Here is a 25206-nt window from a genome sequence, read left to right on the forward strand (position 1 = left end):
ACCTGCCCTTTAAATTACCATGAGTTAAAAAATCTTACTTTTCAAGTAAAAAGTCCTGGCACATTACATGGCTTCTACATGATATGAAATTAGAAGTAAACATGCAACCAGTACCTTTTTCAAATCCCACATGGACACAGGGCTTTACTGACTGCTCTGCCTCCACCTCCCATAGAACAGTTTTAGAAGAAAGAGGGTCTTTCCCAGGTCTATCCAGTAATCCAAGGACATGAAGACCAATTGTTTCTTCTACAGCTACAGTTGTCTTCACAACCTCTAACAGAATCTTCAGGAGTCTGTTATTAGCCTTCTGTAGAGTATGCCTGTACGTACAGATGAAATAGAAACTAATCAAAAAAATTTTCCCCTCACTTTCTATTTTGTGGGGCCAAATCCAGGTCCCACTGAAGACTATGAAAGTTTTGCTATTGATTCAGTGGTACTAGGATTTGGTTTTAAGATAGCGAAGTACATAAGTCACATAAATGCCACATTAGCACATCTATATTAGTCCATAGTCAATCAATTAAAAATATTACATATTGTTATATTAAATAACTACAGAAAGTTACAATTTTGAGGGAAAATTTCCTAGTAATTCCTTTTTTAAATACAGATAGCGGTGTCATGTTTGTCAGCATTTCCACTATCAGCCCTTCCTCCTTATCGGGTTTCATATGTATTGGCCAGTGATGCACTATTGCTCTGTAGAACACAAGTAAAGACTACATGGATAGTGCGCCTAGTGAAAACAATGCAGAATTATCCAACTTGAATATTTGTGTCTAGGTACGTGGACCCTTTAGGATGCATCTAGTGTCTGAAACTACTGCTTCTTACTAGCCTACACATGTCACATTGGCTCAACAATGATATGGACTTCAGACAAAGTACTTTTGGCTAATATTACCAAAAAAGATAAACCATAAATTTTGTCCTTTGCAAAGCAGGGTAACATTAAAGTAGAATTTGTATTAAGTTCTGTGCAAAGTTATTGACGATGTCCATAGGACAAAGTGAAATGTAACTTCATACCAATTCTGTAAAAATCACAAAACTTCGGTCTCTTAAAAAAAAAAAATTTGTTATCGTTTAATAAAAGTGAAGTTTGTCTTCTCCCCAACAGTCTTTCTTCCCCACCCATTGAAATAGGCTTTGACAGGCCAAATGCAAACAATTTTTAAAAAAAAAATCCTATTCCATGTGGAGTTGTACGCCAGAAGGCTGATATACCACAATGGTTCATTGACAATGAAGTAAGGATTAATGGAAGCTACTTTTCATATCCACTACTCCACTCTTTCACAGGCAGGTTACAGTCCTTTTGGATGAATAGTATGGGACCCAGCAGCAACATTTTAAACACTGAGCAGTTCCATGAGCACAAGGTCAACCAGAAAGGGACTTCTTTAAAGTACAGTCCTGTTCTGAAAAATGACTATTAAAAATGACATTTTGAGACACCATGTGTGTCAAGAACCACAGGTTTCCTTAACAAATTTCTTAGTTTACAAGTAAAACTACATTTTTTCTACCATTCCTTCAAAACCAACCCTTCCAAAACCAGTCAAGCTGGGTCCTTTCCCTTTGTACTCATCCACGTCTGTGTTAGCTCAGCAGTGCTATTAGGAGTTAAAAACAATCAACATTTATTTTTGTCATTAAATTAACCAACTATGACTCAGAACACACAGAAGGGGTGAATTAAATCCTAACCTCGTTGAAATCAATGGGGCCTCACTTTGCCATTGACTTAATTGGGGCCAGTATTTTACCCCAGGAGTAGACTTACAGAGTAAAGTAAATAGAGTATTTGTATAATCACTTTAAAAAGCAGAACTATAAAAGTTATTAAAGGTCATGCTTATAGTTTGAGTCTCTTAGAGCAGTGGTTTTCAAACTTTTTTCATTTGTGGACCCGCAAAAATTTTTGAATGGAGGTGCGGACCCTTTTGGAAATCTTAGACATAGTTTGCAGAGCCCTCAGGGGTCCATGGGCCACAGATTGAAAGCCACTGTCTTAGAGGTTCTTCACATGAGAAAAAATAAAATTGCTAGTGGAAGAACTTGGACAACATGAAAATAAATATTATTGTCCATCTATGATAATATGTGATAATAATAAAGCAGCACAATTATTGATTTTATTTTGCACTGGAAACATGTACTTTTTAAATATAGACCACATCAGTCTGTTCATCTATATATGATGGCTACATAATTATAAAATAAACATTAGTTTATTTATATCAGTACAGTATACTAACTATATTTCATACACTTCATTTTTTCAAAGAATTACAGTGCTTCATAATGATGGGAAGCCAACACCTTAAGAGGCCAAGATTCCACATGCAGGCTGATGAAGGAGATTGGGAGAATGTGGCAGGGTTGGAAGTCAGAAATTAGATGAGGAAAATGACATAACTCAAGATGAATTTATGTTTAAAATGCAACCTTTGACTTTATGACAATAATTTGTGGAGGTTTTGTAAGACTATTATATTGGTAGCTTAATATAAAATGAACAGCAAAAATTGTGCACAAAAAAAAATAGTTACATTACGCAGATGATATTTTTTGAAAATTCCTAAGTTATGCCATGTAGTATAAGAAATATTTAAAATTACATAATGACATTGAAAAATAGGCTACTGTGTTTCTGGTGAGCATCTTTGTATTTATTTATTGTAAAAGTTTACATAAAAAGTTCAAGATAAGGAATATTCAAAGATACACTGGGATACTTTGACAAAAATCAATGTAAAAATATATATTGCCCTATATAGTGTATGAAATGGATAGGAAAATGTGCAAACATCAAAAACATCCTATTTGCCATTATATAGCTAGACAGAAAAGGCTGAGTTTCAGGTAGAGTACACAACCCAAGCAGTATGTAAGGAATGCGTGGCATAAGCCAAGAAGTAGCCTTATAAATTCCAATGAATGGATTATGATTTTAAATGCCTGATTCAACTACTTGGAGTAAATAGCCTGAGAACATCATTTTCAAGACCATTTTTTAAAAATCCAATTTTATAATATAGCCGTTCAAATAATATAGTAAAAAAGTGACAAATTATTTAGCTTCACTCAAAAAGCATCCAGGTTTGGATTCTATATTGACTTCTTATAAATTTTTATTGCATATGACTGATACATCAGATACTTATATGATTCACAAAGTTAAATATAATTTTTTGATTGCAATTATAGTATAAATACAGAAACTTTGAATTAAAGAAAGTCTGGATTTAACAAGTTCAAGCTCTGAATACCTTTCTTTTGAAAGAATATCCAAAGATATTTCTTCAGGCTTTCCTCCTCCGTCTTCACCCTCAAAGGTGTACTCTTTTGATTCAGTTTGGCTTTCATTTTCATTCTGATTAAGTATTTGCAAAGGCAGAGAGGACAAAAAAGACAAAAATCCTGTCATGATGTAATCAACATTGTATTCTGATACATGGTTACATTACGAAATTAAAACTTTTATGCAAAAATTACATATTGTTTGAAATAAAACAACTATCCCTTTCCATGAAATTGCTAGTATCCAGGAAAGTACAAAACACATTAATGTGTAGATGGAAAAAACATGACAGATCCAAACCAGAGCCTGTTAAAATGAAGTTTGTTATGCTAAATAAACAGTTTCTGGGTTCTCTGTTGGATGTTACTATAGCAACATTAAAATCTGAGTTTACCTAAAGTAAAAAAAGATAGGCAGCTAAACTCCACCTCCTCATTATTTAACCAACCCATAAGGCAGCAGACAAAAGAAATCCTACTGTATTTACATATCATGGCTCCTAAGGTAGCCAAAGTCCATATTTACCTGTGTTTGCGTACTGTTGTTGCATAGCTCAGAATGCAGCTTCTCTCTTCCGGGTACAGAATGTTGCTTTAACAATTCTAGTTCCTCTAAAAGCATTCTCTCTCTCTCTGTAACCAAGTTGTCATTCTCCACTGAGACACTCTAAAAATGAAATTTCATAAGGGCATACTATGAATAGTAGAAGGAAAACCTTAACATTAGGCAGGTTTTTAATCTTCTGGTATTAGTGATTCCTGGCACTTCCAATACTCAACATATTTTGCACCAGGAAAATGCAGCTTCTTTTATTAAGTGGTTAAAAGCAAATTTAAAGCTTTCTGAAACTGAGAGCTAATTGGTGGTTTTGGTAGCTTAAGTATATCTAGGATTTTCATACAAATCTGTAAGTACTTCTTTTAAAGCACTATATTTACACTGGAAGTTACAAGTTTAACATCATAATATATATAAACACTGTAGTATAATTTTTAGGATGGCAGATAGACTACCTAGATAATATGTCCTTTTTATAAAAGATCTTCATAAAGGTGAAAGAATATAGTATAACAAACTAATTACAGCTGAGGGTAAAAACAGGGAAGGAGATTCCTAATAATCAGGGGAGCAAGACTCTGGCGCAGCATGCCAATAGGATTAGGGGGGCAAACAACCTAACTCAGCCTTTCGCAAACTGGGGTCTACGGACCCCCTGGGGGTCTGCGGGCCCTGTTGATCAACTCATCCCTCTCCCTCCCTCAACTCCTCCCACTCCCTCCCAGTGCCTCCTGCACACTGGGCGGAAATAGGCAGGGAAGAGGAGGGGCTTGGGTGTAGCAGGGGTGGGAAGAGGTGGGGCCTTGAGGGAAGGGGTGGAGTGGGGGTGGGGTCTGGGGCTAAGTGGGGGGCTTGGGGATCCGTGAAAAATTTTAAATCAAAATGGGGGTCCTCGAGTTGCTAAAGTTTGAGAACCGGTGACCTAACTAGTTTTAGGGAGCTTGATAAGTTTATGAACTGGATTAAGTGACTGGCTTGCCTACTGGAGACTGGACTTTATGACCAGGGAGGTCCCTTCCAGTGCTATGGTCCAAATTTAGAGGAGCTAGAAGTATTCCTGATTTAATAATTATATATTAATTCTAACATAAATCTCATGGCAAAAACATCCTTTACATTAAAACAGAGGAGCTAATGACCTAAATCACACAAGTACTCTCTCCCCTCAGTGTTAGAAGTTTCAGCTCCTGCAATGTATAGATGTGAGTGTAAGGAGATAGAAGAGGCAGTGCAGAGGAGGGGAAGATATAGGTACCCCAAAGAAACAATTCCAGGACAATGAGTAAGAAGAGGTCCAGAAATAGGCTAAAGGATAAGCAGGCCTGACAACCACACCCCTAAAGTTGCAGAAAGGAGAAGCAGGCTTACCAGCTACCTACAATCACAATGTTTGGGAACAGCAGGTCACTATGACACTTTCCTCCCATGAAGCAGACAGAAGGTAGATAGAGAAAAACCTAGTATGGGAGGAGCATAAGGTGTCAGGTGCAAGCTTGTAAGTATAGTGGAGTAGAACTGAAGAACTTTAGAGTTCTCCTGTCATCATTTTCTCATATATTTTTGTAATGTTGCATTGTTCAGATGACACATCAAATACATATCCATGCACTGTCAATGTAATATGTGAGTCAGTGAATCTATGACTGGATGGATTCTTTTGAGTTTTGTCCTCTTAGTCTGGTAAGAGATAAAATCTTATTTCTGAGATGCCGATAATTAAGGGGAGTTCCTTTAACATTCCTTTTATGGAGATTGTATGGGTTTGGGACACTGGATTCTAGGGTGGCTATATTTTAGAATTGCAAAAAACTATAGTAAACATACACCCTTGCCTTTCCCACTAAACTAATTTGTACTTTACAAAGTCAAGTTCCTTACAGCCCAATGGAATCAAGGAGGACATCTTTTGGCAGCTGGGAAGTTCACTCTTGCTCATAATGGTTTATTTCTTCCCTAGGGAATATTAACCCTTCTGTGGACCAGTGCATGGAAGCTCCTTGCAGCTCCCACAACACCAGGTCCAATCAGGCAGACCACTGAGTCTCCTGTAATTGGTACTCTCTCATTTTACCTGAGACCCAGGTGGAAGCAGCATATTATGCAGTGGAAGACCAGTGTGGACTGCCTTTCTACACCACAAGATAGGGCATCTGGCTTGAGATAAAAGGGAGCATGAGGGAAGAAATATGGCATGAGAGACATTAACTGGGGGTTGGATCAGTGCAGGCCACTCCTGGAATGCCCCACTCCACAGATGATCCAAGTTTGGACAGTGAACAGTTATTCCTGGGAACACTGTGCCAACGATAGCAGTGAGGACAGGGCACTAAAAGAAGCAATGGATCACTACTCCACTGACAACAATCACTGGGTGGGTCAATTAATGATAACCCTCTGAGACCACACTTACTCTGAGGGAAATTGGTTAATGGAAGCTGGCCCCAGAACCCTCATGCCCTTGACTTGATAGACTTCATGTACAGCTAGTGGCAGGAGATCAGGCTGCTAAACGTCTTCCCAGCAACAATAAGGTGGTTGAACTGCTGGAGGCTCCAACCAAGACTAGTCCATGACAGTTTAGGGCTGATTATGGTGAGAACTCTTTTTTAAAAAAAAAGCCAGTATCAGTTGTCAATACACTTTTCTGCCCCTGCCATTGCCCCACACCCTCCATTACCTCGTCTAATTGAACTTTAAGTCTATCAAGCTCTGCTAGGAGATGCTCTTGATTTTCTTTTTGCCGTTCCATTTGCTGCATATGCCCCTGTCTCAATAGTTCTGTTGCCTGCTGATGTTCCTGATATTGTCGTACAAGTTCCTGTCGCATGTCTTCCAAACGCTCTTCATATAGCAACAGCTGACCTGAGGTTTCTGTACTGGATGTTGCCATCTCATGATAGGGCTGTAATATTTGAATTGTTATTACCATTTTATATGCAGGTACATGTATGAAATGGTTAAACAATTTTTCAAAAATATTTGCACAAATCAAAACAGCTATCATCCAAGAAATCAACTTGTTGCCTGCTTCTTGGAAGGCCAAATGTTAAAGAATCACATACTCCCCAGCTAAGAAACAGTAAACATATGTAGTGATGTAATGTCCCAAAACAAAGAAAAATATTAAGCTTTGCTTAATATTTTGGGGTTGGTGAGAGAGTGCAGGGACTTCATATATGAAGCTCTATCCAAGTAATATTAATATCCATGCCCTTATTTCCAACCTTCCTCATTGCAACCTCCTGCTTTGCACTTTTATCTTCCTCTTCTCAAATCTATCACCTTCCTTGGACCACATCTCATATATTTTTCTCTATTTTCTCTTCTCTTCCCTTTTTCTTCTGAATAAAATTAATGATTCTCTTTTTCAGTTTCAAAGCACTTCACAACTCAACTCCTACCTATCTCTCTCCTCTCATAACCACTACTGCTTCTTTTGTTCTCCAAAATCATCCCTCCTAGCTATTCCCTTTGTGTGTGTGACTCACTTCTGACAGAGTGCTTTCTCACACACTTTTCCATACCTGGGATAGACCCCAATTCATATTTTCAAAATTCAACCTTGAAAAATATCCATATGGCCTACTACTTGCATGAAGTACTCGAGTTACAGTTTTTGTTTATCTCTGAAATGTGCCCATTGCAACTACCCATCTCTCTGTTTTTGTACTGTAGTCTTCTGTTTTGACAAGCAACAAAACTGCCTGTGGTCTTATACCTTTAATAGATGGGTGAAATTTGTTGACTTTTCCAATTAAATTTCTTCCAATGAAAAATGCATTTTTGATTCAACCAAAACATTTTGCAAATTCATGTCCATTTCAGTTAATTGCATCAGTCCAAAAAAAATTAGGAGAAGGTGTCCTCCCTCCTTATATCCAAGAGCCCCATGATTAGGGACTTGAACCCAGGTCTCACGTATCCCAGGTGAGTTCCTTAACAACAATGGTATTGGCTACTCTGAGGTGGGTCTCTCTCAGTCTCTCCTGTTGAAGCTGTTCCACTTTATATAAACAATTAATTTCATTGGAGCAGGGACTGGAACCCAGAAGTCCCCACTCCCAGGTGAGTGCCCGAGCGACGAGGCTATAGAGTCATTACCACTCTCTGGTCCAATGAATGTTTAAGTATTTTACACAAAGTGCAACAGCTTCAACAGAAGAGACTAAGAGAGAACCATTACAGAATAGCGAATAGCCTAGTGGTTACTCACCACGAATAAGAGAAACCTGGGTTTGAAGTCCCTGCTCAACAGCAGTAATTTGAACTTGGGTCTCCTACATGAGTGCCCTTCCCTCTGGGTTATTGGGAGCCTCCTTCTCCATTTTGTGAGTGGTGCCTAAGTCCCCTTGTAAATATAGCCCTTCATTTTCTTTACTTTTATTAAAAAAATACAGTTATAGATACCAGATCTATTAAAACCAAATCCTTCATTTTGAACAAAATGTTTTGTTTGACCCAAAACATTTTTTTTCTCATTTTTCTATTCATTGATAATTCTAATAAATTTAGGTTTTGGGTTGACCTGAAACAATATTTTCCCCAATTTTTTGGAACTGCCAGCAAACCAAAACATCAGTTATTTGCATGGAACAGTGTCTAAAGTATTTGTTTGGCTGAGTTCTCCTATTGTACAGTGTTGTTTATAGTGATAAATTAGTATTTGAAAATGCACATTCTACGTTCAAGTGACAACAGATATTAGAATATAGATAATGCTTGCACTGTGCACTCATAACAAGAGTCGATCATGCACATTTCATGTTATTTAAAAATTATATATGGAAGAGTGAATTTTACAATTCCAATTTTATTCTCTTTAGGTCATGATCTTTGTAAAAATATGAATTTCAGAAGCTCTTTTCTGCAAATACATACCTTTACAAGTAGAATATATAACGCAAATGTGTTTAGAACTTTAAGCATTTCAAATAATCTCAAAACACAGTTTCCAAAGAAACAAAACTCACTACTCTATAAAAAATTATTAGATCTGAATCCAGTTATGGATAAATATATGAGAATCCTTCCACTCAAAATATATATACATTGCCATAAGATTTTAATGAAGACTAGGCTAGCTAAGTTTCACTGGTTCCTTTCTGAAGAGGGTAGATGGAAGGGTTACTTATTAGAAATGCAAAATTTAGATTAATTATAATTCCACCTATATAATGCTTTGCAACTAGAGAATCATTGTTAGATACATTTATTTTTTCCCCCGTCTCTTATTCCCTGATATATAGTATTCAGAGGACTCACTATCATGACATTGTAATCTCTGTTGTAAAAAAAAGAGGTGGAAATAACTCCAGCCAATTTTTAATTGTCAAGATTTCTCACTAGTCAGTGGTGCTAACCGTCCTCTAAAACTGAACCTAATGAGCTCCCCACTGTACAAAGGAAAGAGAACATATAATTTTAATTAAATCTAGACTCATGAAAATATTATAAAAAATGGGAAAAATGAAACTTTTAACATCATAGTCCATGTTTAGTTACTTAAAAGTGGATTGTGTACAGGGAGTCTGGTGGAGATTTCTGTTACAGACATAACTTAACCTTTTGTTATGAACATTTTCCAGGTATCAGTTTTTCCATATATTTATTTCAGTTTGCCCCGGACACAGAGGCAGTTCCAGGCACCAGCGCACCAAGCACATGCCCAGGGTGGCAAGCCGTGGGAGGCAGCCTGCCAGTCGCCATGAGGGCGGCAGTCGGCTGCCTTCGGCAGCATGCCTGCAGGAGGTCCGCCGGGTCCTGCGGCTTCGGCAGCAATTCGGCGGCGGGTACGCCAAAGGCGTGGGACCGGCGGACCTCCCGCAGGCATGCTGCCGAAGGCTGCCTCACTGCTGTGCTTGGGGCGGCAAAATACATAGAGCCGCCCCTGCCCAGACATATACTGCCTCTGCCTCCATGATACCAAAAAGAAGTAGACCAGGATGGTTTTGCTATTTAAGCAGGAGAAGGGACACAGTCTGAGGGGGCATTAAAAGATATGCACCCTCCTACACTGTGTGTAGCTCCACTCTACAGAGGATCCATATGTGGCAGCACATAATGAGTGAGCATAACATGGGCCAGAGGCCCTTCAGCTTTGTGGATCTTACCATCTTATCTCTTTCAGAAGGGAACGAATTGAGTAACCTATCTGTCACTGAGCTGCAGTAGCCCTGTAAACACAACAGGGTAAAAACTTCCCCATCTCACTTTATAAATTGTCAAATGCCTGGCTATTAGGATTGAATGGTGTACATTCTGTACATACCTCTCCTCCCCCAGAGATTAAAAATAATATATTTTAGCTATCGCTTTTATCCTTTCAGATGCTGTCCCCTATATATCAAGAAGGACATGGGTGGGTTAAAATAATACATTTATACAATTTTATGCCCTTTATATAGGTTTCATGCATCACTAGTAAGACTTATTTATTTCTATTAAAATAATTTTTAAAAATCAAGCTTATTTTTCACTGTTTATGCCATTCTTTCTTTTTTGCTTTTCACAAACTTTGATCATGAAAATGGATTAGTCATTTTCAGTATATTCAGTTTTATGTTCCAATTCTCATGCATTAGTGTAATACTACAATATTTGGGTTAAAATACAGCACACAAGTTGCTAAATAAAATATGAATTTTCAAAATACTAAAATAAATCATAACATTTCTGGTAAAATTAACTCTTTTCCATTTACAATTTTTTAAAACCCCACCAGTTTAGGCCTAAATTACCTAGTTAGTACTGGGGGGGGAAAAGCAAAAGATTTTCTCAGGTGGATGTTTATTTACTTACTGATATTTCCTTCACTGCAAGCTCTTTGTCATGGGAGAAAGGTAATACTGGAAAACTTATTTCATTCTTGCTCAGTTCTAGTATGTAACCAGGATTAACACTTGATTCAAGTTGTTCTTCAAGAGAAGAAATCTCACTGGACTCTTCACTCAGCTCCTTGCTAAGTGGTTTAAATTCTTCTGCATGTTTAATGACTGCTTTCTTCTCCTTACTAAGATGGCTGTCTAACTCATCTTCGGTGCACTTCTTCCCACTTTCAAAACATTTTTCCTTTTTATGAACAATTTGTGTTTGTGCTGATTCTTCCTCTTGTCTAGCCATTCTTGCCAGTTCAGTCTGTTGGGCAAATGCTACACTCATTGACACAATAACCTGAAAAAATAAAAATAACCTTTAGACGTTCATACATAGCAGCATCTACTACTGCAGAAGAAAACTAGTTGCTACCCATCAATAATATGAATAAATGAATAAATCCATTTTACATGGAAATAAATACATTTAAAAGGTAAAAAAGCAACACAGTTAGCAAATAATATTTGTATTTTTAAAGCTATTCTAAAGTAAGATATATTATTGGGAATACAACTATCTAGTACTTTAAAAGAAAGTCAATCTATAGTATTTGACTCTTTAACCTCCCATTGCCTGAATTCCACTGGATGACTACAAACCATATGAGAAGTTATTACTTTATTAGTTCCATATTTATCTCCTATTAATCTCACTGAGTGATTCCCCACCTCCTTGGTTTTTTTTTTTTTTTTTTTCTATTTATGCTGTCTCATAATGAAAGGAGATGGATCATTTTTTCACTATAACCTTCATGTAATTATGGAGAGTACAAGAACAGAAAATAAATTCTGCAATGATGAGAGAGATTTCTTTTCATCAGAAGTATGACAAAGCTGACATAGTGGAGATTGTATAAAGAACTTAAATGGGGACATTTCACATTTTACAGAAAGCTACTTAACCTAGTTGATGTCTAAGAAAATATCTGCAACTATAACAACAGGTTTTGAAGAAAGTAGCAAGACATTCAATCCCTTACCCTTCCTGATATTCATAAATAATTTCTAATGGTGAGGATAAGACAGTTTGGCTGAATGAAGATCCAGACACTTAAAGGATATGAGGACTGAAAAATCAGTCTTGCTACTTTCTTCAAAACCTTTTGTTATAGTTGCAGATGTTTTCCTAGACATCAACTAGGTAAAGTGGCTTTCTGTAAAATGTCCCATTTAAGTTCTTTATACAATCTCCAATAGAGTCCTCATCCTCAAAGGAAACCTGCATAATATTTTCAAAAGACAAGCCTGGGAGCTTACGTTCATAACTCTGCTAGACATCAAAAATCATGGACTGAACAGAGACACTGGACTTATGGCTTATTACAACAATCTATAACCTACTAACACTCTCTTTTGTCCTTAGACTACAGAGATGTTAACAGGCCACTGTACCTTGAATAGTACCTTAGAATATGTGCTAACTACTTATACTTAGAACCCTGTGTGGATACAAAAATTTGGATCTGTATCCAATGTGCTTCTGTGATAATTAACTTGTATCTGATCCGTGAGCTGCACTCCACTTTTTATAAGTATCTGCATCCACACCAGCACCCGAACCCTATCTCACTGTTAGAGCCCTGCCCACAGTGCTTAATTTGTAATGAAAGAAGTGTCAGGGCTCAGCCTTAGCAAGCCCCAGCACAAATTAAACACTGCAGCTGGAGCGGCAGCCTCCCCATGCCAGGAAGTAACAGCTGGAGCTGCAGCCTCCCTGCATGCGGGAGCTGACAGACTCAAAGGAGTAAGTCGGTGCTGGAGCTATGACCTGCTATACCGAGAGGTGCCGAGACTCAGCCCTGGCAAGCCACAGCACAAATTAAGCACTGCCTGTGCCGATATAAAAATTTGGATCTGCATCTGATTCACAAAGATGATAAACAATACAACCACATCTGTATCCATGGATGCAGATATCCATGGATATAAGTGGATAACTGTGGATTTGTAGGGCTCTACTTACGCTAAACAATCTGCTCCACCTTACATATAGCTGTGATGCTCGGAGTCTCTCTCCCAGAGCTAAAGAAGAGCTGTTTGTGGCTCAAAAGCTTGTATCTCTTCTATCAACAGAAGTTGGTCCAATAAAAGATATTACCTCACCCACATTGTCTCTCTAATGAAAATACAGTCAATTGGTCCACAAGGAGAAAATGTATTCACATTGTACATATATACAGAAAAGTTAATCAGTTCTCTTCTCCTTTTATAAAAATAAAAATTAATAAAAATGGAACAAACCAGGTAAGCAGCCCAAATCTTCTAAACTTAGCTAAGTGCTTCCAGTCAACTCTAATCAGATACCTCTTTCAAAAAAATTGGATTAGACTGATTAAGTTGCTCTTCTTTCTACAGAGACGATTTTGAGAGGGTTATACAGAGGATTTTAGGGGCAGGACCCCATGGAAGATGGGTATTGGTTAAGAAAATAAAAGGATTAACTAATGTATGCTAAGGAATGAGTGAGAAAAGAAAAATAAAGCAGGTTAGTATGGGCCCACTTATCACATTAAGCTTGTGTCAAAAGCACAGTGTTCCCTACAGGCTTTGAAAGATTCTTCCTTGTTCAGAATCAGAACAAGATAGTTTCCCATAAATAAATATAACTATAACAATATATTTGTTCTGTAATTTTCTGAACAGTAACAAACAGTAAATAAAACCATATTATACATGCATAAAAAGTTGTTACTATAACGTTATACCTTAGCTGTTTCTTCTTCTAATCTTTCTTGGTACTGTTTTTCCAACAGCTGAATAATGTCCATATCACCTTTTGATTCCATTTCACTAGGAAACTGTAAGAAAAAATATGAAATATTAATTTATTGTTTCTTGCTTTTACTTTCTCAATTCTACAAGTTTCAGCTAGGATACTGAATTTTCTAAACTTTTTTTTTTTTTTAAAGGTTACCTGTAAATTAGTTTAAGTAATCTTGGTCCATGAAGAAAAAGAGTTGGGAAAGGGAATTTTCTTTACTGCGGCTCCAAAATCAGATACATAAGCTAAAATTGCAATAGCTGAAGTGGTAGTTCAGTTCTCCAGCACTGTTTGCACCCTCAGAAGCACAGAAGCCAGGGTAAGGGCAGAAGGGACATGACTAGGTCACAGAGCCTTACAAACAAGTCTGAAATACAGTACTGCCAATCCCAAAAGTTCAAAAATCATGAGTCTGGTCTCAACAAATATTAAGGGTGGCTTAAAAGTTTTGAATTTTATTATTTGCTGTCTGTTTGAGCCTTTAAGAATTAAATTTTAAAACTTTCTTCTGCAACCAGGGCTAGAAATTTTTTAAATGAAAACTAAGATTATTGCTCATCATAATTTGTATGACACACACATTTTCTTTTATAGGTTTTGTAAAAACTTAAATGAGATTTTCATTTTTTCTTGAGCATGGGCTGAACTGATGTTCATGTTTCACTTCCAAACATATGATATAACTACTGAGATTATCATCATTTGTTTATTACTCCAAAACATTATTCCCAAATTTCAATGATGTCTTGTTGAAGTGTAAATATTTATATCCCAAGGTACTTAAATTATGTTGAAAACACATAATATTGTTGATAAACAAACTGAATTATATAGTACCTCTACTGCCGTATCTGTACTTTCAGTTTGTGGCATTTTCTGCATGACATCTTTAGAGTTTCCCTGTGACTCTGCAGATATACTAAAATGTAAAAGAAAGATGGGAAAAAGATTAATATTACAAGATATTCATTTCAGTTTCCCAATACCTCTAGCCAATTATATAAGAAAAAATTAAACTAGTGACAGAGGACACACATTTTACATGACACAAATTCTGTGGTACTCTTTTAATAGTATGCAAAATGATGATTACTATTTATTATTTGTATTGCAGTAATGCCCAAATGCCCCAGTCAGTATCAGCCCCATTGACAAAAATGTTGTGTAAACACAAAGCTAAACAGAGCCTCTGCCCAAAGACTTTACAGTCTAATTTGAAACAATAAATAAGTGAATGTGACGAACAAGAAGAGCAACGGGGAGATGGAGCATAAAGGTAATGAAAATAAAAACTTTTAGTTATGCACATTATTACTACACAATTTGACAATTTAAGCTTAAACATAGAAGTTGGGATATTTGAAAGACCCTAAGCGACTTAAGAACACAAATCCTCTTGATCTCAATGGGACCTATCGTCTTAAGTCATGTAGGCACTTTTTAAAATTCCACTCAAAATCAATAAAGTTTGGTGAAATGGGACCGAAGCATCTCCAAACATTTTGCTACTCTAGGCAAACCTAAATATGTCATTCCCACCTCCATTCTATTTTTTCTATCCATGCTACTTAGTGACCAGGGAAGCAAGTCACAAAACTTACCAAATACATACAGTAATCACACTTAAAAAATTTCTACAAGTTTGAGAGATATTATCAGTCCTACCAGTATTCACCATTGCAAGTATAAGGGCACTTTCACAAACTGAAAGACTCTTTCAAAACAAAAGATATTTTTAAAAGTGTAACTACTGTGTATATATTCAAAAGAATGAAATATTCCATCCAATATTAAGAAAATGTTAAGGTTACAAAATGAAGTCTGAAAAAATCTGGTTTAGCTCTGACCCCCATGTTTGTGGATTATGATAGTCTTTAATTACATGATCATATAAAACAGCAGTTCTCACACTGTGGATCGGGACCTCTAAGTGGTCCCAACCCCATTTTAATGGGGTTGGCAGGGCTGGCATTAGAGTTGCTAGAGCCCAGGGTCAAAGACAAAGCCCTAGGCAGCAGAGCTCAGGATTTATCTTCAGCTCTGGGTGGAGGGACTCAGGTTACAGACCCCTTGCTCGGGGCAGTAGCCCTAGGGCTTCCGCTTTGGCCCTCCCCACCCAAGGTGGCAGGACTCAGGCAGGCTCAGGTTTCTGTCCCCCTTCCAGGGGTCATGTAGTAATTTTTGTTGTCAGAAGGGGGTTGTGTGCAATGGAACTGCTGATATACAATATTTTCCATGGGACTTCTTAGTAATTTAGGGAACAAGATGGACAGAGCACAGTGAATGAGGGAGCTATTTATTTGTTATCCACCTTGTTCAGTGTCCAGTCCCCTGCCTCATTCACTGTACATCATCCTACCCCATATCATCCACTACCCACTCCCACTCACTTTACAACCCTTCCTCTACAGAGTACTCTTCCATCACCCAGCCACATGTCCTTTTTCTCAACATCTACACTCCCTACCTTCAGTTATACAGACGCCCACCCTTACAGTCAGGTTGCCTTTTAAAGCCCCATTGAGACTAGCAGCCTCTGCCAAGCTCCGGTTGCTCCTATTGTTTATTCACTACCAACATATAATTAAGGGGAAGCCAATGGTCAAGGTTTGACTAGAAGGGTGCAGGCTAAAGAAGAGGAGGTGCTGAGATGCTGGAGAAACCAGATGGGGCTAGACACCAGCTGGAAGACTGGTCAAAATTTTTTTGCTGCCCTTTTAATTGTTACACCCTAGTCAGATGCATGTCCTGCTTGTATTATATGGGTGGCTTGTTAACAGACAAGTCAAGCATCTGAATGAATAAGGCAGGTAAGAAGTCTCTTGTTTCTTTCTACACTTAAATACCACAATGGTAGGCACCTTAGAGAGCTCTACATATTCTAACTGGGTTACGTTAAATCTCCCATTGTTGGCAGCAAGTTGATACAAGGAAGCTCAAAGCTCTGGCTATACTCTTCTTAAGAGAGATGTTACAAAAGGCCAAAGTTAGAACCAGGCTATAAAAATATTAAGATTTGTGGCTTTCACAAATCCTTCCTTTAATATTCCCTTTCTGCTATCACGAGACAAATGAGTGCCTTGCTAAAGAAGACATAATGTGTAGGGTGAATGAAATAAGATGTTAAACTTCTGTATTGCTAGGTTTATGATCTTGTGTCACATTTTCAATGTATACAAATTTTCAAGCTTACTTTTCCTCAACAGCATATTTTATGTAAAACCATGTCTTCAGTAAGATAACTTTGAAATAGCAAGGAATCCAAAATACCTGATAACTTTCTCAAAGTAGCAACAATTGATTATTTTAGCTACAAAAAGTTACTGATTATTTCTAGGACTCTAATTAAAAATTTTATTTTGGTTTCTTTATAAAGAAGTCAGGTAATGAACAAGTCCTATACTATAATGTATGGTGCTCCTCAATCTTAGGATTCACTGAGTTCATCAATAAATAACTATTAAAGAAATTACTCTAATTTTTAAATAGCGTTACACAGCTTTTCCATTAATTATTTACCAAGATGTGACCTGTGACCTGGATATGCAACCTGGTGAAAAGATCCTACCTTCCCAGCAAGGAAGGAATTAATTCTTTGCTTAGCTCTTACACAGATTACAAGTGGAGTAACAAAGTAAGGATGGGGACTGAAGACTCCCCAGAAAACTCTATAAAGCAGCTATCTGGTAATCATAGGTGCGACCTATAAGGAGGTGGAACTACACATTTGGTTCCCAGAAGATTTAAGTTATACCCAAGCAAGGGTATTTTTCCAATTAAATTCTAGGTTTATGTGAAAACCTTTGGTTTCCTTTTAACTTGCATAAGGCTCAAGAATACAGGGGTGAACGAACAGGACAGTACATCATCTAAAATGTTTATTCTAAAAAGAATGGATGCTCATGAGTATTTACTTATTGCGAAATATTTTCACTGCACAAAGAGTTAACTTGAATGAAACCAGCAGATTAACATGTATACAAAAAGAAGTCTAAAAAACGATCAAGTGGTAACACAAACTAAAAACTGTCAGGAAATTAATTATAAAGGCTGATAACTTGTCTGGGCCAGTACAGATATTGCAGTCTATAGATTTTAATGAAATCCACATTGAAAATACTTCAAATGTACCATTTTTACAATGCTGAAAATTGACCAGGCTAGCAGGCCTTCAACAATCTCAAATGCTCACTGGAAGTTCATGCCTAGCTTTATGAGTATTCAGAAGGCATTGTTTTGTTCTACAAAACAGACAGTAGCAGGGAGCTGTAAAAACTAAGGTACTGGTCCTGCAAACATTAAGCCTGTGTGTAAATCCATGTATGTTCAGGGCCTAGTGTTTCCAATAAAGTAAGCATATGACTGAGTACACACAAGGAGCAGATCAACTGGGTACATAGATACCATTTTTACTTGCAGCTGACAAAGTGGGTATTCACCCACGAAAGCTTATGCTCCAATATGTCTGTTGGTCTATAAGGTGCCACAAGACTCTCTGTCCATTTTTACATAATCACTTCTCAGGGTAGAAATGTATTTTAAGAAAGGGAAGGAAAGACATATAAAATCTAGAAAAGTGTAACAAAAAGAAAAAAATATGCTTTCTCCACTTTGCCAAAGCAGACATGCCTAGCTTGAATGGCCCCCGACTGAGATAGGATGTGCTTTTGTTCAGACTGGCAGGGTTCTGAAGAGCAGTGGGGAAAGGGAGTGGCTGTGCCTTTTCACTTCCCACAGCTACCTGGGAGGTTTGCCCCCACCTTTCCTATCCTACTTGGTAACAAGTACTGTACTAAATACACCAAATATTTAATAATTTATATATTGAGTAACATGAAGTAATGAGTAAAATTTGCAAATGTTCAAGGGTAACTATCAAATCTATCGCAATGGTATAACATACAATAATTTGCAATGATATATTAGAGAAATACTTGTAAAATAGCAAATTCAGTATCCAATAATTTCTGAGTTACCGGATATTGCTCTCTCACTTAGTTCATACTGGTTATACCATTTCTTTGTAAAATACTTGATTTAAAAAAAAAGTGATGAGTAAAAAATGTTCATATAATTTGATGATTTTTTTCATATTCTGATGTTGTTAATAAATTATAAAGCTTTGCACCAATTAGCTTTTTAAAAACACTAATGTTTACATATGGTGTTCAGTACAAAATGGTAAAAACTATAGAAAAGGAGGATAAAGATCATGGGATACCTGAAATCTTTAGGGGATTCACTGACATCCTGAAGTCTATTCTGTAAATGAACGATCTCTGTAGTGTATCTCTCTTCAGTTTCTTTCAACTGCTGCTGGAAATAGGATCGGAGATGCTCAATTTCTTGAGCATGTTTTCCTTCAAGTTGTGTTTTAAGGTTCTCCATCTCCTCACAACGAGATGCTCTAACCATAAGATCTGTAAGTGGGTAATTTGAAGGGAGAAAATCAGTTAACAATTATGTTAATACACATAAAAAGTCTATTTGAAATAGTAAAACAATGACTAGCAATAACATCAAAGATCTCATAAAATGTTAATGAAGGTAATTATTTTTATTGTGATAGCAGAGCAAACCTATTTTCTATAAATAACAATCTTGCAAAACAACACAAGCACTCTCTCTCTCTCTTATTAGAGGTAATATTAACAATCCCTTTAATTGCTGAAAACCAAAAAATATTACTGAACACAGTTCTAGAGCAGATCAGCTGAATTTCTAAACAAAATTCCAGAGTTTTATAAGAACAAAAAGCACATAAATCAGATGACAGAATCCTCAGTACTTAAGGTGTTTAACCTTGTCTTATCCACTAGAAACAAATTTAGATTTAAAGCACTTTTATAGACATTACAAATAATTGCATATGTATCTCTTTACCAATAAGGTCCTGTGAAGGGGTCTGAAAGCCTTCTATTTTCATTTGCAGACAGCTGCTTTCCTCTTCTTTTCTATGCTCCAGTTCAACATATGATGTTTGTTGCTCTTCAGACTAGGAAAAGTACAGTAAAAACAAATGACAATTTAAATAATATTTAAACCAAGAATAGAAACTGTAACTGTCCTGAAAGCATAACACAAGTGCTAATACTTTACTTGCACCTAATCTACCATTTATATAAAATACATACACATACCCACATTATGCATATTTTGCAACCTTTTTCTAAACATAACCGCTGAATATATCACATTTAACCTTTTAATATGTAGCAATGCAGGATACACTGTCTGTACTATTATCAAATTTTCTACTGATGGCACATCACTAAGAAAAATGATCATTTCATCAAAATCATCTTATATTTGTATGACAGAATACTGTGCTATTTACCCAAAGACTGTCTTAAGTTCTACAGTATCCAGTATATCAAGATACGGAGGGCAGGCACACTGCAAAGATGATTCATTTGGTCTTATGGTAATAGATGGAGTATTGCTGGTTACACATCTATTCAACCCATTTTGTTAACAGATCCACCAAGTGGAATTCATAGTGACTTTTATAAATGCTTCATGTCTCTCCCCCTGCTTTTCAATAAAAGCGAAGTCGTGCATGCAAAAAAAACCTTAGAATGAGCTCAGAATGAGAATTTTTACTTTATATTGAAAACTCATGCTCTGTTTACCTATAAAATATTAGCATATATAAGGAGCAGATAACAGGAATTCAAGTTAGTTTAAGGAAGAAGAAATACCCACAGACTATTCTTTTTACACTTATTTTTAAAAATATAGGACATCTCTCTTTGTGGTTATTTGAAGTTTTTCTCTCCTAGAATTTAAAGATCATTATTTAAGGCTACTGTTCACAGGCAACAGTGTAGGAAACTTATTTTCAAAACATTTCGATTTTTTTTCATTTCTATTTAGATTTAGCTGGTTAATCTTATTTCATAATATGTTTTCCAACCTGTGTTCTAAATAGATCAGGCCAATGCACAGGATATTTGATGGGTCATTCTTTAAATAAGATTATCCATGTAATTTTACATTATGTAATTGCTCAATTTTATACATCTACCTCTGCCTCTGATCAAAACTGTAAACAGCAAACAGCAACACCCATAAAAAGTGACAACCTTCATAGTATAGATTCCACTGAATAGCAACCCTATTAATGAAAACTTTCTGTTCATGGAAACATGGAACCAATACCATGCAATGACTATAATGTTAATTGGCCTGGACATTGGCAACAGGCATGCCGGCTAGTGACAATCTTTTTGTGGAAAGCCTTGGCCACAGGTACGTTTGTGGGGCAGCGAGGGACAGAAGCAATGGGACATGCAAAACCCAGGCCCCAGGGTAGGCTGCAGCAGGGAGTCGGGCTGCTGGTGGCACAAAAGCTGCAAAGTATCTGTGCTCCCCTGTGCTCTCCAGGAACCTGGAGGACTGGGTTCAACACATTCCAGAGCCCCTACCTCCTGTGGAAAGCCCCGGCATAGGCAGGTTTGCAGGGCTGTAGCCAGTGAAGGTAGCACTGGGATGTGCAGCTTGGAAAATGCAAGGAGAGGTACCTCGAGCCTCTGAGCTTCCTTCTCTGGCTGCAGTCTTGCAAAACTGCCTCTCTCTTATTGGCAACTGCAGGTTACTGCCCAATTTTGGCCATCTGCTGAGGGGTTATTAGTAAGCGGGATCTATTGTATATACTAAAAATGGTTGAGCTAGAAATCATGACTGAACTATATTTATTTTCCTCAAATTTCTCAGAACCAGACTTCGCGAAATACTTGTTTTAGGAACCATATGCATGACATTAATTACAAATTAATTACAAATTTTAACAAAACTACTTTCCTCAGGAAGGACAGTTAGTACATAATTTCCAAGAAAATGTAAAAAAATAGCACAAAACCTGACATTTTGTGGCTCCATATTAAGCAGTAGGACAAGATTAGAAATAGGGATATTTGAAGCCGAACCCAGCATCCACCTCCATCAGTACTACTTTGGTTTTGGTAGCTTTCTTGGTATGGACATATTAGAAGTTTACCAAGGAATGGCTGTACATGGCTGATGATTACGGGGGCAGCAAAAGCTTTGATGGTGAGATTAAAATTGCTAGTGATGGACATAAACTGAACATTCAGCAAGGCCACCTTAAGGGCCAAGCCAAAGAATAATTCAGGTGGCACTCGATCTGCAAGGAGACTATGTCCCATTGGGATATGCCAAGATGATGATAAAAATATCTTGTAAAAGCATCTTGAAATATTATAAGAATGTTAGTGTAACTTTTTTCACCAAGAATACCAACTGAGTTTTATATGACATAAAACATCACATTTAAGAGGGATTTCCGTTTAATTTTGAAAAGTTCATTTCCCCTTCTTAGGCCCAGGTACATTACACAGTCATTAAATGGTCTTTATATAAGGCCTCAATTCTGCAAAAACCAGCACATGTGCTTAGAATCATAGAATATCAGGGTTGGAAGGGACCTCAGGAGGTCATCTAGTCCAACCCCCTGCTCAAAGCAGGACCAATTCCCAACTAAATCATCCCAGCCAGGGCTTTGTCAAGCCAGGCCTTAAAAACCTCTAAGGAAGGAGATTCCACCACTTCCCTAGGTAACGCATTCCAGTGCTTCACCACCCTCCTAGTGAAATAGTGTTTCCTAATATCCAACCTAGACCTCCCCCACTGCAAATTGAGACCATTGCTCCTTGTTCGGTCATCTGTCACCACTGAGAACAGCCAAGCTCCATCCTCTTTGGAACCCCCCCTCAGGTAGTTGAAAGCAGCTATCAAATCCCACCTCATTCTTCTCTTCTGCAGACTAAACAATCCCAGTTCCCTCAGCCTCTCCTCATAAGTCATGTGCTCCAGACCCCTAATCATTTTTGTTGCCCTCTGCTGGACTCTTTCCAATTTTTCCACATCCTTCTTGTAGTGTGGGGCCCAAAACTGGACACAATACTACAGATGAGGCCTCACCAATGTTGAATAAAGGGGAACGATCACGTTCCTCAATTTGCTGGCAATGCCCCTACTTATACAGCCCAAAATGCCGTTAGCCTTCTTGGCAACAAGAGCACACTGTTGACTCATATCCAGCTTCTCGTCCACTGTGACCCCTAGGTCCTTTTCTGCAGAACTGCTACCTAGCCATTTGGTCCCTAGTCTGTAGCTGTGCATGGGATTCTTCCGTCCTAAGTGCAGGACTCTGCACTTATCCTTGTTGAACCTCATCAGGTTTTTTTTGGCCCAATCCTCTAATTTGTCTAGGTCCCTCTATATCCGATCCCTACCCTCTGGTGTATCTACCACGCCTCCCAGTTTAGTGTCATCTGCAAACTTGCTGAGAGTGCAGTCTACACCATCCTCCAGATCATTAATAAAGACATTAAACAAAACCGGCCCCAGGACCGACCTGTGGGGCACTCCGCTCGAAACCGGCTGCCAACTAGACATGGAGCCATTGATCACTACCCGTTGAGCCCGACGATCTAGCCAGCTTTCTATCCACCTTATAGTCCATTCATCCAGCCCATACTTCTTTAACTTGGCGGCAAGAATACTGTGAGAGACCATATCAAAAGCTTTGCTAAAGTCAAGGAATAACACATCCACTGCTTTCCCCTCATCCACAGAGCCAGTTATCTCATCATAGAAGGCAATTAGGTTAGTCAGGCACGACTTCCCCTTGGTGAATCCATGCTGACTGTTCCTGAACACTTTCCTCTCCTCCAAGTGTTTCATAATTGATTCCTTGAGGACCTGCTCCATGATTTTTCCAGGGACTGAGGTGAGGCTGACTGGCCTGTAGTTCCCCGGATCCTCCTTCTTCCCTTTTTTAAAGATGGGCACTACATTAGCCTTTTTCCAGTCATCTGGGACTTCCCCCAATCGCCATGAGTTTTCAAAAATAATGGCTAAGGGCTTTGCAATCTCATCCGCCAACTCCTTTAGCACCCTCGGATGCAGCGCATCCGGCCCCATGGACTTGTGCACATCCAGTTTTTCTAAATAGTCCCAAACCACTTCTTTCTCCACAGAGGGCTGATCACCTTCTCCCCATACTGTGCTGCCCAGTGCAGCAGTCTGGGAGCTGACCTTGTTCGTGAAGACAGAGGCTTCATTTTATGCATGAAAGAAATAGGCCAAGTGAAGTTTACATGCACAAATTTAAATATGAGTGTGTTTGCAGGACTGGGACTTAATAAACAAGGAATAGATGGAATCCACAGCCAGCATCTGGTTCGCATATCCACCTTATAATCGTATGGAATTGTAAATAGTCTACCTTTTTACAGTCCCTCATAAACTGTGTATGAAGTGCCATCAGCCTGTTGTATTCTTCCATTATCTTGCTCAGAAGAATTTGCATACTTTCTTGCAAGCCTAAATTACAAAGAGAGCTGGTGACATTTTCATCAAATTCAGTTACTGCATCGTTACACATTGTATTTGTAATTAATCAGCTTGTTCACAAATTCTTAACTGAAGAGGATTATTATCATTACCGTTATACTACTCCATTATTGTAAGTGAAAAGGGGCTGTACAAATTTTTATGCCCTTAGTATGCATGTGTTTGTTTATAATTTATGGTAGGACTGCTTAGCTTCTCTTGTTGTATGAGCAGAAAAATCAATCTCCTCACATTATCTATCTGAAACTTCCACTACAATAAGCACAGCATAGGACAGCACTCTCTTTTTTGAGGCATCTTGAATGCTGATTAATTGGTGATGTAAATAAGCAACTGAATCATATGCAGAAATAAAAGGGGTGTATAAAAATTGTTGAGCAGACATATTAATACTGACTTCAGATCAGTGATCTCCAAACTGTGGAGCACACCCCCTAGGGGAGCATGGAGGAACGTCTGCGGCGGCGCAGTGGGTCCTGGGCCAGCCCCCACAGTGGGGCGGGGAGGGAGCGCTACCCTACCCCTCTCTGCCCTCAGCTCCCGCTCCAGCCCCATCCCTGGCCGCAGTTGCGGCCCCAGCTCTGCTTCCAGCTCAGCCACTGGCCCCTGCCCCCCTTTCTCAGCCACAGTTCTGTTCCTGGCCACTGGCCCAGCTGTGACTCCACTTCCAGCCCAGAGGGGTATGGACATATTCCATTACTGGCAACGGGGGGTGCGAGAGGAAAAGTTTGGGCACCACTGCCTTAGATTATTAATTATAAATACCAGTATATTAATATAGTGTTGTCATCAATATCTAAAAGTTACTATATGTGTTACCTTGAGCTTGAATTCTGTGCGTTGGTAATTCTATGTCAGCTTCCTTTCTCTCAAAAGTAGGAACATGGAAAATGTCTTGTTCTCCAGGACTAACTTTGACAGGAGTTGAGTGTTGTTCACTCTGAACACTGCAGAGAAGCTATATGACAAAGAAACAAAAATATCAAAAATAAATAAATATAGTTCAGGCTACAGCAGATTATTTATGACTATATTAAAGACAACAGGCAGAGAAAACAAAGCAAGTTCAATATAATGCGGTTTCACCTATAACGCGGTAAGATTTTTTGGCTCCCGACAGCGTTATATCGAGGTAGAGGTGTACCCCCAAAAGAGAAAGAAGACATGATCTCTGTTCAGAGGAGATAAGCTAGATTAGACATTATGTAAGGCGGTAGTCACAGGACAGAAGGTAAGAGTAAAGAGAGGGGGAATACAACGGTAGTATCTATACAATTATGTGATTACTCCGCTAGAGCTAGCATACGGACTCATAAAGTAAA

At 38.1% G+C, this 25206-nt stretch overlaps 1 protein-coding gene across 5 annotated transcripts in view; it reads right to left on the reverse strand.

Annotated features, from left to right (window-relative positions):
* AKAP9 (A-kinase anchoring protein 9) overlaps window positions 1–25206 on the reverse strand; it is a 206306-nt gene that overhangs the window by 78257 nt on the left and 102843 nt on the right. For all 5 annotated transcript variants that reach the window (XM_054020483.1, XM_054020481.1, XM_054020480.1 and 2 more), the window contains 11 exons: window positions 24704–24842; window positions 23757–23854; window positions 19388–19499; window positions 18726–18924; window positions 14342–14423; window positions 13449–13541; window positions 10670–11041; window positions 6549–6773; window positions 3839–3979; window positions 3282–3385; window positions 115–323 (listed from right to left, as the gene is read on the reverse strand). In XM_054020483.1, the coding sequence (XP_053876458.1) occupies window positions 115–323; window positions 3282–3385; window positions 3839–3979; window positions 6549–6773; window positions 10670–11041; window positions 13449–13541; window positions 14342–14423; window positions 18726–18924; window positions 19388–19499; window positions 23757–23854; window positions 24704–24842 (1774 nt within the window). The remainder of the gene's footprint in view (window positions 1–114; window positions 324–3281; window positions 3386–3838; window positions 3980–6548; window positions 6774–10669; window positions 11042–13448; window positions 13542–14341; window positions 14424–18725; window positions 18925–19387; window positions 19500–23756; window positions 23855–24703; window positions 24843–25206) is intronic.

The sequence above is a fragment of the Malaclemys terrapin genome, chromosome 2, assembly GCF_027887155.1.
Source record: "Malaclemys terrapin pileata isolate rMalTer1 chromosome 2, rMalTer1.hap1, whole genome shotgun sequence".
In the NCBI taxonomy this organism is placed as follows: domain Eukaryota; kingdom Metazoa; phylum Chordata; order Testudines; family Emydidae; genus Malaclemys; species Malaclemys terrapin.